Source organism: Anthonomus grandis, chromosome 10 (assembly GCF_022605725.1).
Source record: "Anthonomus grandis grandis chromosome 10, icAntGran1.3, whole genome shotgun sequence".
NCBI classification, from domain to species: domain Eukaryota; kingdom Metazoa; phylum Arthropoda; class Insecta; order Coleoptera; family Curculionidae; genus Anthonomus; species Anthonomus grandis.
Genome location: NC_065555.1, coordinates 7795082 through 7811967, shown reverse-complemented (window position 1 = coordinate 7811967; position 16886 = coordinate 7795082). Strand labels below are relative to the sequence as shown.

General features: G+C 29.1%; 1 protein-coding gene across 1 annotated transcript in view; it reads left to right on the top strand.

Moving 5' to 3' along the window:
- The window catches only part of LOC126741324 (glutaredoxin domain-containing cysteine-rich protein CG12206-like), a 44685-nt gene extending 28675 nt beyond the window's left edge, over nucleotides 1-16010 (top strand). Inside the window, exons 4-8 of the mRNA XM_050447719.1 lie at nucleotides 1180-1377; nucleotides 3825-4138; nucleotides 4219-4452; nucleotides 11347-11412; nucleotides 15322-16010. Coding sequence (XP_050303676.1) covers nucleotides 1180-1377; nucleotides 3825-4138; nucleotides 4219-4452; nucleotides 11347-11412; nucleotides 15322-15495 — 986 coding nt within the window. The 3' untranslated portion in view covers nucleotides 15496-16010. The remainder of the gene's footprint in view (nucleotides 1-1179; nucleotides 1378-3824; nucleotides 4139-4218; nucleotides 4453-11346; nucleotides 11413-15321) is intronic.
- Nucleotides 16011-16886: the final 876 nt, after the last annotated feature.

Genomic DNA, 16886 nt, shown 5'->3' with positions numbered 1-16886 from the left:
TAATGGTATTTTGAACTCAAATATTGCAAAAAATTTCTTATTAATCATGGTTTCCTATCGTCCCCTGGTTGAAGCAATTTTGTTTAGTCTTTTTAATACCTATTTAATTTTTTTTAAATAATACGATATAATAAAGATTAGAGGTCGAGATTTTAAGACACTCCATTATACCTTCGCAAACTCTCTCAATATTTTACGCCTAAATTTTCGTGCTAGTTAACGGATCGCGTGAGGTACAATTTTAATAAATTTTTTAATTAAATCTGGTAATATTCCTTAACTAATTGTTTAAATAATATCATCAATCAATTATATTCTATTTTCGAGTAACAATCCTCCTCTCGGATGAATTATACAGAGTGTGAGTGAGTTTTTAGTGTTTTGAGGTTACCTCGTTTCGTAAGTTATCAATTATTTTTACAATAGGAGAATTTTACAAATGACACTGAGAACTTATTGACTTTCTCTGATTGTGTCATTTACAGTCACAGAAATGGTCTTAGTTTTTCTACTTGCAACAAGGAGCACTGCCTCGGTTTTGTGTGGTGCCAGTTTTAAGTTCTTCTTCTCCATTCCCTCCGTAATGTCATTTAAGGTGAATTAAACTTGTACATAAAAACCAGTTATTTTATTTAATTTAGTGAATTGTTACAATTTCTGGCTCTACAAAAATGTAATAAAAATGTAATATCTCAAAAATTTTACGCAGGCTCTAAGCAACAAGTACATAAAATAGTAATGAAATAAGACTCTAAGTCACAGGTCTCAAATTTATTAAGTTGAAGTCAAAGGAGACCACGTATTTCGCCCATAGGCATCATCAAATCCATTTTTTTTGTTTGTTTATATAATTTTAATATGTAGTAACCAGTTTCCGTCCGATTTTACCAATTTGAACTTAATTTCTACCCTTGACTTGTATTATGTCGTGCTGTTCTCTGCTTCTTTTTTCGTTCTTTTTATTAGTGAATACACAAGTGGATCTGATGATGCCTAGTATGAGCCAAACACGTATAAACCTTTGACTTTAATTAAATTTGAGACCTGTGACTTAGAGTTTATTTCATTACTATTTAATGTAAGCCGGCCTCTTTGAGAAAATATGGACAATTTCTTGGAACAAGTATATAGATGTTTTAACTAAGTAGACTAACATAATGATTTTAAAAATGTTTTAAGGTTCCCACAAAAAGGCGGCAAGTGTCAGTAGCGGAGCTGAGGTAGACAGCGACGATAGCGAAAGTCACAGCAGTGAAAGTAGCATCAGCTGCGATTCGCTAAACTATAGAAAACTGTTTTCTACGGGGAAAAATAAAGCAAGGGAAAACATCTCTGTTATGCCTTTAAACTTATTGCAGGATATTCGACAAAGAAAAGGTAGGAAAACACAGTATTTACTAAGTTTTTTATAATTTTAGTTTAGCTTCAAATTTACGAAATTAGTGTGCACATTAGACTTTATATTGCTTTTATAAAGTCTTGTTTTTTTTTACCGGTTTTTTATAGTAAATTAGCTAAGAGTTTTAAAACTAAAAACTAAAACAATTTAAAAAATACTTTTAGATCAAATATTTTTAAAATACCCTATATTATATTTTCTCTTCTATTTATAATAATGACAATTTGTAGACATTCATAAATAATGTTTACAATAATAGTTTTTTTAGTGGGAGAATTCTATTTGTAGTATCCAGTTATATTTGGATTTATTTAAATATCCACATTTCTAACTAATTTCCATGGATTAAAAAATTAGTTATTAGTCAAAGAACATACTTAGATCAAATAGAAGTAACTACTTTATATTAAAAGTGATCGTCCATTTTTTTTTAGATGTTACACGTGTTTTATCCCTAAAGGCATTATCAGACCTAAATAAAACTATAAAATCTTACAACCTATTTAAATTAACATTTATAATAAAATAAGTACCTGATCAGCAACTTTTAAAATATTTAAAGCTGAGATTAGTAGTAAAGTGACTTAATAAGGTTAGGAGGCATTTAATCCCTATGGAGCAACATGAATGTAATGATGATATACATTTTTTAAATTATTTATATTGCTTAGACTAATAATTGCCTCTTTAATATTTTATTCATTTTGTGTTTAAATTTTTAATAGTTTTAGGAAATTTACCGCGCGATACTTGGCCTTCAAAGATCTATTAATCTCATTTTCCAATATTTGAGGTTAGGAACGAGATTTTAAAAAACGGTTTTCACTGGTTTCTTTGGATGTTAATTGGCTACTTTTTCATAAAGAAAAACTCATTTAATTTTTGTCATAATGTCAAAACTAGCTCCCTGGCGAAGAAGGAATTCAACTAAATTAACTAAGTTTTGGTCGTATATTATGTTGTAAATTACCCGGTATATTTTTAACTTACGTTAAATTCAAACATTTTCATAATTTGATAATAAATTAGACTTTTTTGCATTGTCTTAAAGGTTATTATATCACTTTTCTATAAGTTTTAGAAATGATTTTTTAAATGAGTTCATAAAGTTTATCCCTATTTTCTTTGGCTTAGTTTGTTTTAACAAAATTTAATAATACCTGAACAAATAAATCACGCCCAAAGGTCAAATAAACGTGCATATATCGGTCAAATAAATTAGACAGCTGATATTAATGGCGCCACCCATTATTCATTAATGTCAAGAAGAATTATTTAACCTTAAAGGGCTGTCAGTAAAAAGTACTATCGTTATTTCAACAATGAAAAAAATATAGAGATATATAAATGATTTTGCGATAAAAAAAAACTCAAGTGAGTTTATCAATTAATCTGTCAATATTTTAGTTCGGTAACGTAACGTATAATGAATCATTCATTTTTGTTCGGGTTTTCAAATACCGCTATTCTACTCTTTAATAGTACGTGAATCAAACATGTTTATATTTAGAAAAAAACGGAAAAGTGTCAAGTTAAATACCAAAAATAGACTATTACAAGGTATGGGCAAAAACTTAACATTTTTAATTATGTTGAATCCCTAGTTCTTTAAATGTGTCCCTGTGCTACGTTTATCCCTAATACTCATAAACTTCTTCACATTATATTAATTAGAGCTATTACTGGCAATATTATGCTTAGGAAATTTGTACTAGACTAAAGATTTTTAATGAATATTTAACCTAGTTTTTATGATAACATAATGATATCTGAATTTAAAAACTCAATACTATGTTACCGTTTTGTACATATAATAATGATTTTGTGGCAAAAACAAAGACATAAACAAACAAATTAAGGAAATTTAAATAGTTCTTGATTTATTCACACCTATACACGGTATTAAATTAAAAACCTTAATAATGGCCCTATTTAAAAAATGCAAAAACATGTTAACTTTGTGTGGTAGTGCAGGTTCTATTTTCAGTTAATTTTGTCAAATCTATAGATATAGTAAAAATAGCCCTTTAAATTAAAAAATGAGAGGAGGTGGAATATTGCCTTGTTTAACAGATTAAAAAAAAATAGAATAGGTTTCTTCGCACTTAAAAAAAATTGAGTTAGGATATCAACCAAAAAAATTATCAATTTTTTTTTTTAAATAGAAGATGACATTTCGTTTACCATGACACATTTTTTCCGATTATGTTAAAAATTATGCAATTTTCTTTAAAACGAAGATGCCAAATACATTTCTTATAAATATTTCGTCAAATATATTTTTTACAGAAAACATGATATCCAGAGTATCTAACTCCGTTTTCTTTTTAACTTTTTATTGAAAATTATTACATTGATTTACGCACCCAAGATCTTCGTTGGTCCGGTGTGTATATAACCAATAACTATATTTGATTTATTTCAGAATCTCAATCTCCCAGCCTGGTTGATGAAAAATGCTATGAAGAGCGTCAAAAGGAGAACTCTACCTTAGCCAAAAAAGATACAGAAATACACTCAGACAGTTTTCTTAAATTCCATTTGAATGAAAAGGATATCGAAGAAGACATTCTACCTCGAACTTTGGTGATTGAAGATGAAACATTTGCAGGATACAAAGACCTGTTAGCAGGGGAAAAGTCAGGCACTATTAGAAGTGCCAAAGGCACAGTGAGAGGCGTGAAAAATAGAGTCAGGGCAGGCATTGCCACGTTTTTACAAATTAACTCAGCAGAAAAGGTAAAAAGTTTAATTCCCTTTTTTTATCTTAATAATTAACTTTGAATACATAGATATAATATAAACCTTTATTGTTTTAGACCTACAAAGCAAAAGACTCTGGAAAAGTGGTCGTTTATACCACCACCATGGGTATAATAAGAGAGACTTATCAAGCATGTATGAAAGTAAAACAGATACTCAGAACATTACTCATAAAATTTGAGGAGAGAGATGTTTTCATGAGTACAGATTATCAGAACGAAATTAGGGAGAGAATGAAATCTGATCAAATTTTGGTGCCCCAAGTGTATATCGATGGACAGCATTGTGGTGTAAGTTATTATATACATGTTTATTTTATTAGTTATTTAATAAAAAATAATTATTTTATAATATTATGACTTAGTTAGGTTTTCTCTCGACCCTATTTTAATAAGATTTCAAGCAATGTATTCCAATACTCAACTTTTCCTTATTACCATATTTCACATAATGAGTAGAGGTGGATGATAATATTATTCTATAAAATATGTTACATAAATCATCATTTGGCAGTAAAAATCCATATTTTAAAATGTTGGCAAGTACGATGTTGCTGTGTCAACCTGTATAGGTTATCTTGACTCGTATTTAAAAGGAATCAGCATATTTTTAGTAAGGGATTTTAAAACGGTATATTTTAGGATAATACATCTATTTGAGTCTAATTACAACAAAAACCACATTTTTATACTATCTTTACTTCTATAAATATTTTCAGATATCCGATTGTTAGATGAAAATGAAACGATAATGGGGTTTTTCCATAGGTCAGCTTTTTAACTTATCACCAAATCGCCCAATATACCAATATCCGTTATCTTAATTTTTACTTAGAAACTATCTAAATTACTTTGAAAATTCATTATTCCGTCTGAGGCCGAGAACGTCCCCTTATGGGTGTGACGTCAAAAGTTAGTTCTATACGTTAGGCTTAGGGAATAATGCATGGAAGTCACATACCGGCTATTTGTGTTAGTCACCTGTTATAGTACGCTCGAAGTTTCGTTATTTATGTTTTTTTTAATGATTTTTTCAATTTAGATTGTTTGGATTTATTTTAAAATACTATACCATAACTGATATTAGACATGGAAAAGCGCAAACAGATAATCTTTCGAAAGTACACCCTGCGACAATTGAGCGTTTTTTAGTTTGATTTTTTATAACGTTTTCACCTACAATCGTTAATTTTTCAAAGTCAAAAGTCAAAATTCTTGACGATTTACATAGGTGGACATGGACATTTATGGTTTTAGACTTATAATTGACGAAAGGTAAAAATAGCTCAATTTTTTACTGGAATTTTACTCAAATTTTACAATAATCTAAAAAGGGTTCAATTGAAAAATGCTAAAATTGTCAAAATATTTTAGCTATATATGTCCTAATTTCACTGGTTTTACCAAATTTTATAATTTAATTCTTTTTTTAAATTTCGAAATGTGAATGATTGACTTTGTTATTATTTTTTGCTTACTTTTATTTTTTTGACTTTTATAAAATTCAATTTAAATAAATTAAATGTTTCTTTAAACAAGACATATAAATTGTTATGAAAACACTATGATTTAAACGTTCACGCTTGATATCGCAGCAATATTATAGGTTAACTAACAAGTGACGTCACATTTTGTATCATTTTGCGGGCGACGTTTTCGAGTGAATTTTACGTGAATTTTTAAAGTGAAAACTTTGTTAGAGTAATATAATATGGTTATAAAAAAGAGAACTTGAAAAATGTTGCTGTTCATATAGATGTTGCTATTAATTTTTTTACAGTAACAGTGAAATAAATTCTTTTAAAATAAATATGTAATAAATAACATAAAATAAAACTTGCACTTTAAAATATTTATTTACTCAAATTAATAAAATAAATGAAAATCTGAAGAAATTTAATCGAGAAATTAAGGACGCTCCTGAAGAACCCCTTAACCTCAAATCTAGTTTGGACCCTCAGTAACTTGGTATCCATAAACCAAAAAGTATAAAAAATCTTTTAAGATTTATGTATTCGTTTTAATTTACAAATAATTTATAGTTAGGTTAATTATTTATTGATAGAAAAAAGACATATTTATAGTGAAAGATTACTGAAATATTTTTATAACCTTGTCTATCTTGAAAAATAAGTAATTTCTTGATAGGACTCTATTCTTCTTGAAAAAAATTTAGTTTTAATTGAATTGACTTTTTAAAATTTCCGGGGAAAATGAATAATAATGAATCTTCAACAGAAAATCCTGTTGATAAATGAGTTAGTTAATTATTGAGTTAATAAGATAGTAAGTTAATTAATGAGTTAAATGAATAGCTGTATAGTTATCATGGTTTTATTTGTAGCATAATTAGGAAGAATTTCTCTACTCTTCATTTTTGAATAAAAATATTAAACATTTCTTTAAATTCTTACTTATTTGCAAGTAATTATTGACACATTTGACGAAGTTTTATTAAATTTGCTACAAACTCATTTTTTAAATGCTATTAATATATATTTATAAATAAAAAGCAGCAATAATTAATATTATTCTTATCTATCACTGTAACATACTGTTCTGAAAAAAACTCTTAATTATTATAAAACGCATAAATTATGAAATGAAAAAGCATTTTAAGTAAAATTCTTTATTATTTTATATAAGAACCTCAATAGATATAAAAATGCAACCTACCAAAATTTAAAAAATTATTTTCCTTTTGAAATCCAATAAAGAATAACCAAGAAAAATAAAATGGTAATTAAAATAAAAGCAACATTAAGACATTTCTCTGATTCTTTAAGATGTCAAAGGAATTACTAATTATTGAAGTTTTTAACCTTATTCTAAAAACATCCCTAATATCATCATATATTAGTTAATGACCCACCAAATATTTAAATAGAATATTCCCTAAATATTCTTCTATTTTACAAATACTCAAGAAATTATCTATCTAATTAATTTGAATATTCTTGGAACATCTTACTGGATTATTCATTGATTAAGTCAAAGTATTCAGGTATACTCTGGAGCTTTTACTTATAATGGATTAACAATAATTTATTCCTAAAGCAACACGGCAAATTAGTTATACAAGAATGTAGAATACATAAAAGATAGCCTCTTTAAACTTAAATAAAAACTTTTACTTGCATTTTGTTTGGCTGTAAATTTGACATTTAAGTCTCTGTTAAAACAAATAAATCTTGACATTATTTAATACTATAAAATTAATAATAACTAACTGTTGATATTACTCATACACTTATTATTTTATCGTGTATCTATTAATCTGTAAAAGATAATAAGATATTCATGATGAAAGTCAATAAAGACAAATCAGAACACTTCCTTAGAAATCGCTATAAATTGCAAATTAATTCAAGGAAAATTTTAAAAACGCCTTATTAAGATGCGTTAGTGAATTCGAAAAAAACGTGCCGTGACTTAAAAATAATTTGTTTAAAAACAACTTTTTTAAAATGAAAGTGAGCGAAAGTAAAAGTTTTAAAGTCTGTGTTCGTAACTCGACTTGCTGCCTTGTTATTATTTATGAGAGTTAGGCTTAAAAGTGATAGATTAAAAACTATAATTAATATTAAAGAGATTCATATAATGTATGTATTTATTAAATTAATAACAAAGGCGTCACTGTTGCGAAATTATATGTTGCAATTTATAAATGTGAACGAAAATGTAATAGTAATTTTTCAAAACTTGGGCGTAAAAATTTCATTAAATTGATATATAAAAGATTAATTAGATTAGATAAATTTACTTTATTATCTAAATATTTTTACTAATTGAAATTTCTAAAATTATTGGTTAGAATTTAATCTTTTTCAGAACTAAATATGTTTGTGACTGTAGCATTTTAGGATGGAAGTCCTTGTTTAAATTTTCTAAATGTTTATTTGCCTTAATGGAAATTTTGACATCTTGTGGTTTTTTTACATAAAATGAAAATATGCATAATATAAGTGTAATGACTGTTCATCAGCTTGAAGGACATAAAACTGAAAATATGCAGTAATGTAAAAGTCATGAAAATTTATTATACTCACATTACAGCGGCATACTCATAATTAGAATATGAATTAGAGAGATGTCTATTAACTTGTTAAAGAATTTTTTTTGTGAGATTTATATGATAAGACGTTTTTAAAATATCCACTTTCCAGGGGTCACTCATGTAAATTTATGAAGTATAATATTATAAACATGTTAAAATTATTTTATAGAATAGCCACTAGTGTCAAGGTTTGCCTGATATATTCTAGGCATATAAAGTAAACCAATTTTTAAAGAGTTTTCAGAGAAGCAACATTTTTTCATTTAATAATATTAAACAGGTGTTCTTACCAAATATGAATTTAAAACTTTCTAGTGATATGTAATAGAGTTTAGGGTGCTCTTTCAAATGCTTATCTAATGTTTACCAAATCCTAAGCCTTTCTTTGGGATCATTGTTTCTCAAAATATCCAACGCATTGGCATTTTTTTGCCTAAAATTCTTTAACTTTGCATTTTATAACATATTCTTGTACTGAAATTGATTTATTTTATCCTGAATTTGGATTGAAGGTGTGGCTTTATTAACCCTTAACCACCGTAGTCTAGTCTCTTCTATATCTAGAACTTCTTTACCGTAGTGCGGTCTCAATGACCGCGTCGATTTAAACAATAAACAATCATAAATATAAAATATGAAATGAGAACAGAATAAGTACAGGCTAATGAGAATTTGTATACCCTAAATTAAAACTCTAACTCGACTAATAATTTGGTAAAAATATCTTATTTTTACATTTACAACTAACAAAAAGCAAAATAAATCCCATATTTGACGCAACTGAAACATATATTTCAAAAATAAACATTTTTACCGACAAACACTTTTCATTTTACAAAAATGCAGTTGAATTTTAAAAGAAGGATAACAACAACATTAAAAAAACTTAAAAAATAAATCCTTATCCGTAAGAAATAGAAAATTGCAAGGTACACATTAGTCAAAATTTAAATTTACATATTTTGCAAATTTTTGAGGCACATTCCAAACAAGTGGGCTTGTGACACAACTTACATAAATAAAATGTTCTGTCTTGCTAAAATGTCTTAATTTTTGGTGGACAGGTGTAACATGTTTTGCGTTTTTCGAGTCTGTCTAAGTCAATTTCGTCCTCACGATCATTATCTGGTAGACGTAAAATTCGCTTGATTGTGCCTCGAAGATCGCACTTTAACTTGGCGTTTTCAACGCGTCTGCGAAGATGAGGTCTCACTAATTCATCTGCAAGTATTTTCAAAAAATCTGCTTTTTCTTGTCTTACATTATTTTTGAATGATTGATGAATAACATGTGCACTGACGCCACTAATGTCAAGCAGCCAAAAAAAAAACGCCATGGGCCATCTTTGAATGCGACGACCAGTTGAATGCTTAGCGCATTTTTCATCAAGTGAGTCGACGCCTGATTTTGTTGAATTGTAAAAAACTATTATCTCAGGCTTACCAGTAGACTCGCCAAGTTGTTGCGAATGGTGCATGGAAGATATCAGAAGCACCGCCTTGTTTTTTTTTTGGGACATGTGAAACCAACGTAACGTTTTTTTTTAAAACCATATAACGCTGAACCAACTTCTCTATTTTTGTGTGGTAAAAAAGATGCAGGGATCTCTCTCTTGTTTTTTTTTTAGAGTTCCGACGTATGTAATTCCCTTTTGTCGTAGATATGCTGCCAACTCCAGAGATGAGAACCAGTTGTCCGCAGTGATGTTGCGATTTGTGTTTTGTATAAGCCGTGTAAGCCTTATGACAGATAGTGATGGTACAGAAAACTTTTGTCCTTCTTGTGAAAGACCTATAGCATCAGAATTCTTGCCACAGTATTGGTAGCCATTGTAAAAGTAGTGATTTGTAGCATCTGCTAAGCACATCATTTTCAAACCATACTTGCACGGCTTGTTGGGCATGTAAATTTTTTATTTGCATCTCCCTCTAAATGATATAAGCATTTCGTCAATGGTCATATTGGCACCAGGAGAGTAAAATCGTTGAGAGTTCGGTAAAAAAATGTTGAAAACTTCAGATATTGGTGCTAATGGATCTGTTTTACGTCTCTCGATTCTGTCGGCTGGATTATCAAAGCGCAAAGCTACTAATAAAGTTGCAAATCTATTTTTGATCATTACACATTGAAATATTTCACGTTCTGTCCCATCTGTAGTAAATATTCTCTCTAGTTTTTCATGGTTTGATTTGAAAGCTGCTGAATAAAATAATAATCCAATGAAAACCTTTAACTCTATCATATCTATTTCTTGCAACTCAGATCTTTCAGAATTTGTATATGTTGCTCTCATGCTTTCTAGTTTATTGTTTGTCCATTAAAGTATTATTTGTAGAACATCGTCCGTAAACAAGAGATTCCAGCAAGTTACGGCATCAGCTTCATGTCACAATCCTGGTATTTGCATTATAATGTTGTGTTTCTCAGTTCTAGACCGAGAAACAAAGCTTTGGGACGACCACTTGTAGTAGACCACCTTTTTCCGTAAAAAGACACTCCCTGGTTTTCATCAGGATTATCGTCGCATGGCAGCTCACCAATATCTTCCGCTTCAATTTCTGAATCTGTGTCATGTTCACTTTCTTCGCAATAATTTTCGTCTACACTGTCTTCGTCACTAAAGTTGATGTCATCATTCTCCTCCTCGTACCAATTTAAAAGTGTCAACTCAAAATCTGGGTTTCCAAAACGTGTTCTGGATATTGATAGAATATTACTCATATTTACCTGTAATTGAAATCAAAACTAGTGATAAAATCTCAATAAACAATCCAAAAAACATAAAAAGTCCGAAATATAAATACTTACGTAATCATCGTAGTCCGGTCACAGAGACCGCTGCGTAACTTTATATTCAATTTTTCTTACAAAAAAAACACCTGTCACCACGAACTTTCGTCGACTATTAACTTATTGCAGTTAAGTGGGGATAAGATATATAGGATCAAAAATGCGTTGCGATCAGGGAGACCTCACTACGGTGGTTAAGGGTTAAGAACTGTACTAACCGATTTGTAGTGAGAAATTTGTAGTTAAATGTATCATTCTTATCTTAAATAAACATAATAGTATTAAAATAAAATAATGAGGTAGTATAACTAATAAAATATATATTTTTTTTATTTTAGGATGCCGAAACTATTGAAAAGTTAAATGAATCTGGAGAGCTTCGAAAAATTCTAAAACCTTACAAGGTAAGATATGTAAAAGCGTTTGCAATTTGGTCTTTTTGACAAATTGAAATAAATTATGAGAATTTTTTTTTTAAATACTTTGAAAAATATATTATTAAAAAAGTATATTGTCACTACTATTATATTTTTTTTAATTGCGTAATAACAGTCTCTAAAAAACGTTTGAATGAATTTATTTATTATATAATTTTATTAGGCTCGGTGAGTAATTGCTAAAATTCTAGCATATCTACGAGGGTGGTCCCAGAAGTACCCGACCCAAAAAAGAAAACACGAAAATTTTGGAAAAAAAAATTATTTATTTTTCCTTTCAGCTTTATACACTTTTACCAGCGATGTTTTATAAGTTCGATACCCTTTTTATAATAAGAACTATCTTGCGCCTCGAAATAGCCATTAACTGCAGAGATCACTTCATCATTGGAAAAACTTTGACCACTGAGCCAGTTTTTTAAGTTTGGAAATAGAAAATAATCTGAGGGGGCTAAATCTGGCGAATAGGGTACATGAGGTAGCAATTCAAACTTTAATTCATTAATTTTGACCATTGCAATAACGGATTTGTGAGGTGGTGCATTGTCTTGATGAAACAACACTTTCTTCTTAACCAAATGCGGCCGTTTTTGCTTGATTTCTTCGATCAAACGTTGTAATAAGTTTGCATAATACTCGCCGTTGATAGTTTTACCTTTTGCAAGATAGTCGATAGTCGATAGTCGATAGATGAAAATTATCCCTCGCGCATCCCAAAAAACCGACGCCATGACCTTGCCTGCAGATGAAACGGTTTTCGCCTTCTTTGAGTCTATTGTTTTAATTGTTCTTTTGTCTCAGGTGTGAAGTGATGGACCCATGTTTCATCCATGGTTATGAAATGACGCAAAAATTCTGCTTTGTTGCTATTAAATTTCTCTAAACACCTAATTGAAACATCTTCACGACACTGTTTTTGCTCGAGTGTAAGCAAACGCGGCACCCATCTTGCACACAGCTTTCTCATGTCAAAATTTTCAGTTAATATGCGATGTACCGCACTTTTTAAAATGCCTACTATGTCCGCTAGCTCGCGCACTTTCAGTCGACGATCATCCAGTACCACTTTGTGAATTTTCTTTAAAATTTCTGGAGTCGTCAGCTCATTTGGTCGACCACTGCGATGCTAGTCATGGTAGCTCGTACGGCCTGGTTTAAACTCTGCTACCCAATATTTTACTATTGTTAACGAAAGAGCAGACTCACCCACAGTAGAATCCAGTTCAGCTTTTATATTGGTTGGGCTGAGGCCTTTCAAATAAAAGTATTGTATCACATAACGATGACCAATTTTCTCCATTTTCACAAATTCACTGAAAACGTTTACTATTGATGGCTGCCAACCAAATACTAAACAACGTGGCGTCTTCAAACTTGAAACATATGCTTTATAAATTGTATACTTTCTAATACACTGATATTTTTTAAAATCAATCAAATCCAGAGGGTTAAACTGTTTTAAAATAATTGATAAGCTATTACAATAAATACAAAGTTTTGGGAGGGTAAAATATATAGCTATCGTTAGCACTTCTGGGATTCCTTTTTAAACCCCCAGATGTTCAATTCAGTATGAAATTCTGCATAGCTGTATAAGTTAAATAGGATTTTTATTACGATACTTTCCTATAAAATAGATGTAGTGATTTGCTAAATAAATGCGAGCATATTATCCAACTTTCTTGTTCTTATTTCATTTCTTTCTTAAAATTGCGGACACCTAGAAGCAATGAGCACCTGGGTACCATAAAATAATAAGATATTTGTCTAAATTTGCTTATATAAATTAATGCCATCTTGAAAAAGTGGCTATTTTCTCTAAGGCAATTATGGCTGAACATAGTAACCCAATATTAGAAAGATAATGTAATAAAAAACAAGCTCTTATAAGATCCTTGCATATCAAATTTTTATTTTAAAATTACACTGGTGATTGTCCAGTTTGTGTGCACAAAAGTTATAAATTCACAATTATTTTCTTTTGTAGTACTGGATCCCAGTGCCTTAGTGTTGATAAAACTTGTTGATGGTCAAAATCCATTACTAAGTCATACATGTACTTATCATCTCTATCTTCCTAGTAGGTCTTTATTAAATTGTGAAGAGTTTTAACTGTTGCCACATGAACACTTATTTTCTCAGCATTATATTCAGCATTTATTTTGTGTGAGTATTTTGTCACAAACATTGCAGTTGTTGACGCTTGCAGGGTTCGAAGGTTAAAATCCGATGTAATGAGATTACCTGATGGTTTAAAATCCTGAAAAGCTTTCGTAAAGCCAAGTTACATACAGTAAATGAAAGGAATGTACGTTAAGTAATTTTAAAAATATACTTTTGGTAAAGACATTTGGCATAGCTACAATTGGTGCAAAGATTTTATGTGTTGAATAACTTTTATTCGGCTGTTGCCAGTAATTTTATTCTAAACTTCTAGGCTTTTACCAATTTGTAATAAGTATATATTTTGTGAACTATATTTTCCTATTTTACGAAATGGTTAATAATATTTCGAACGTTTTCAGTTATTTATTAGTTTCAATTAACCCTCCGTTGGTAAGGTTGGTAATTGTCATCAGATTGGTAAGCTGGGGTATAGCATACCCCAATAAAAAAACAAACATGTTTCAAATATAAACCAAACATTTTTGAAATATTATCAATAAATAATGTTTTTGTATTGGTCTGAAAGTAAATAAAAATAAAACACATGACAAATAACCAAACAAAAAAAAATTAAACGTTTATTTTCAAAAGACCTACATTTTTACAAAAATTTCGAACAAGACGCAACCAGGTATTAAAAATATATTATTATTTTGAAAATATTTACTTAAAAATTAATTTTTGATTAAGTATAAACTACAAATACTTAACTAAAGAAAAATATAAACTAATACATTGCTTTATGATTTATGTATTATCTACAGAGCTACAGTTGTCGCATGTTTGCGCTGCATGACTCAGGCAAACAAATTTATTACAGGCCCTACAAGTGTAAAAAGATTTGCGATCTTTATTTCTTGGACATATATAACACCTTCTCGAAAATCTTTGCCTTTTTGTGCCTTCTCCAACTGTTGTTGGGACAATTTCCCCCTGTATATAGGAAATCTTACGTCGCACTGCTAGACTTATTCGCGGATTTTGCAGTAGGTTGGGGTATGACCTGACTAACGGAGGGTTAAGTAAACCATTATTATTCGCAGGCAGTCCTAAGTAATCCAGCAGAAACTTATTTTTATGTAAGCCTGACCATCGTTTAATTTTTATTTCTATTTGATTACCATTCTCCTGGTTTAATATAGGTAGGTCTGTTCCCAATATGACTTACTATGGCTTCTTCTGTCTTCATTATGTACAATTAATAAGTATTTAGTATACAATTTTTAAACTACCATAAGAAACCCACGCAGCTAACTTGTCCCAAGCAATGAATAGCTTTTTAAGAACAAACAAGAAATAGTATTGCAGATTGATGCAAAGATATTTACCCTTCTAGTAGTATTGTTTATTACGTTTAAGTTATTGTTGCATATAATACATTTAATAGAGCGAACTGAACAAACTACTTAAATATTTTTGTGCATGGTGGTACAGATGTAAAAAATGTTATTATTTAAAAATTGGTCGTTGTTGAGATTGTAGTTTCTCTTTTAACCACTTAATATGAACTTTATGTATTGTCACAAAATAAGGCAAAAAACTCCTAACGCCTCCTTCACTAGTGACATGAAATGAAGGAACAATAGGTATAAAAGGCATCATTAGTTTATGTTTAAGTAATAACTAATTTTTGAACATATTTTTTTGATTAATATGCTACATCCTTATTACATCATGGATTTTTGCCCTAATTAACTTATATATTTCCAGAGTCCAGACGCTTGCTCAACCTGTCAAGTCTGCGGAGGTTACAGACTTTTGCCATGTGGAATTTGCAATGGAAGCAAAAAGTCCGTCCACAGAAACCATTTTACGACAGAATTTGTAGCACTTAAATGTATGAACTGTGACGAAAACGGGCTCGTCATGTGTAGCAACTGTTAGTTTAAGGCAATATCTAAAGGCTGATTTATTTAAAATAATTTGATATTATCATAAATCGCTTTCATGGAAAAAACCGTTGCTGGCAAAAGCATTTTGAAAGTATACGCACAATGATACAATTCTTAATATAAAATATGATTATTTCAAGAAGACATTTTACAAGTTGCTCCTTATAAAATTCTGATCATTTACAATCATTATATTTTGTGTATAAAGCTTTTATACTTACAATATATTTTAAATGTTTCTAATATAAAAAATGGGTATTAAAAAAAGAAATACTTGAAGCAAACGTAAGTAATTAAAAATTGAATATAAAGTTTATTTTATTTAGTTTGCATAAGTGCCATGGAGAAAATAATCTCTAAAAATATTATACAAAATGATATATACAAAACTATTTCATCATATTTTATAGTTGTTATATTTTTATTTAGGTTTAATTAGTGCTAGTATGATATTATAAGATATATTTGTTTCTTTTTTTTTTGTATAAAATAAATATTTTAGTAATAGTTCATTGTTTGTATTTAACCTTCCTCACCACAATGTTTTAAAAAATAAAATGTTTGTACAGGGTGTTAAATTAAATTTTAAGAAAAAATCCAAATTAACATTTTTCTGAATACTTTTCTAAAAATTAGTAGGTAGTTTCTATGTATCTAGTACTATTTTTTAATAGTTATTTAAATTTTTTATTTTATCAGTGGCATCTATGCGGGCTAGAAACTATGCTTTTATATTGTATGAAAATAGTTAATATCGCGACATCTTGCGTAAAGTGGGTTAAATGCATTGCAAAAATAAGAACTCGTAGAAAGTTCAGCCTAAATCCGGCCTATTTATAAATAAAATTTCATGGTGTTAGCTGTTTTTTCTTTTTAATTTTTAAACATTTTATTGGAATCGGCTAGTTTTCTCTGTCTCTCTAACTAAAGTGATTTTTCTATCTGTCTGTTCTTTGTCACGTACGCCATACTCAAAGATCTGAAAGTTCAGAAATTGGATGACCTATTAAAAAAAAAAGCAAAATTTAAAGAAAAGTTTAGCATTTTCTTACATTTTCTTAATTTTTTTTATCATTTTAAATATGTTTACTTTTAAAATATGTAAATTGAGTAAAGTTGCATTTTCGTTTATCTCTAACCTCAAAAAACTCGATAACTTATCTTTAAATTAAACTTAATGCGAAAGCGGTGTTTATTTAATGATTTTAAAAACTAACTTAGGGATTATCATAAAAAGACAATTTTAATTCCTGTTAGACGCAATTTTATTTCTATAAAGCTATTAAAAAAAACAAATTAAAATATTGTAATTTATAAAAAAAATAAATGCAAAATAATAAAAATAACATCAGACAAATATTAACATCTTATATTTAGGCACTT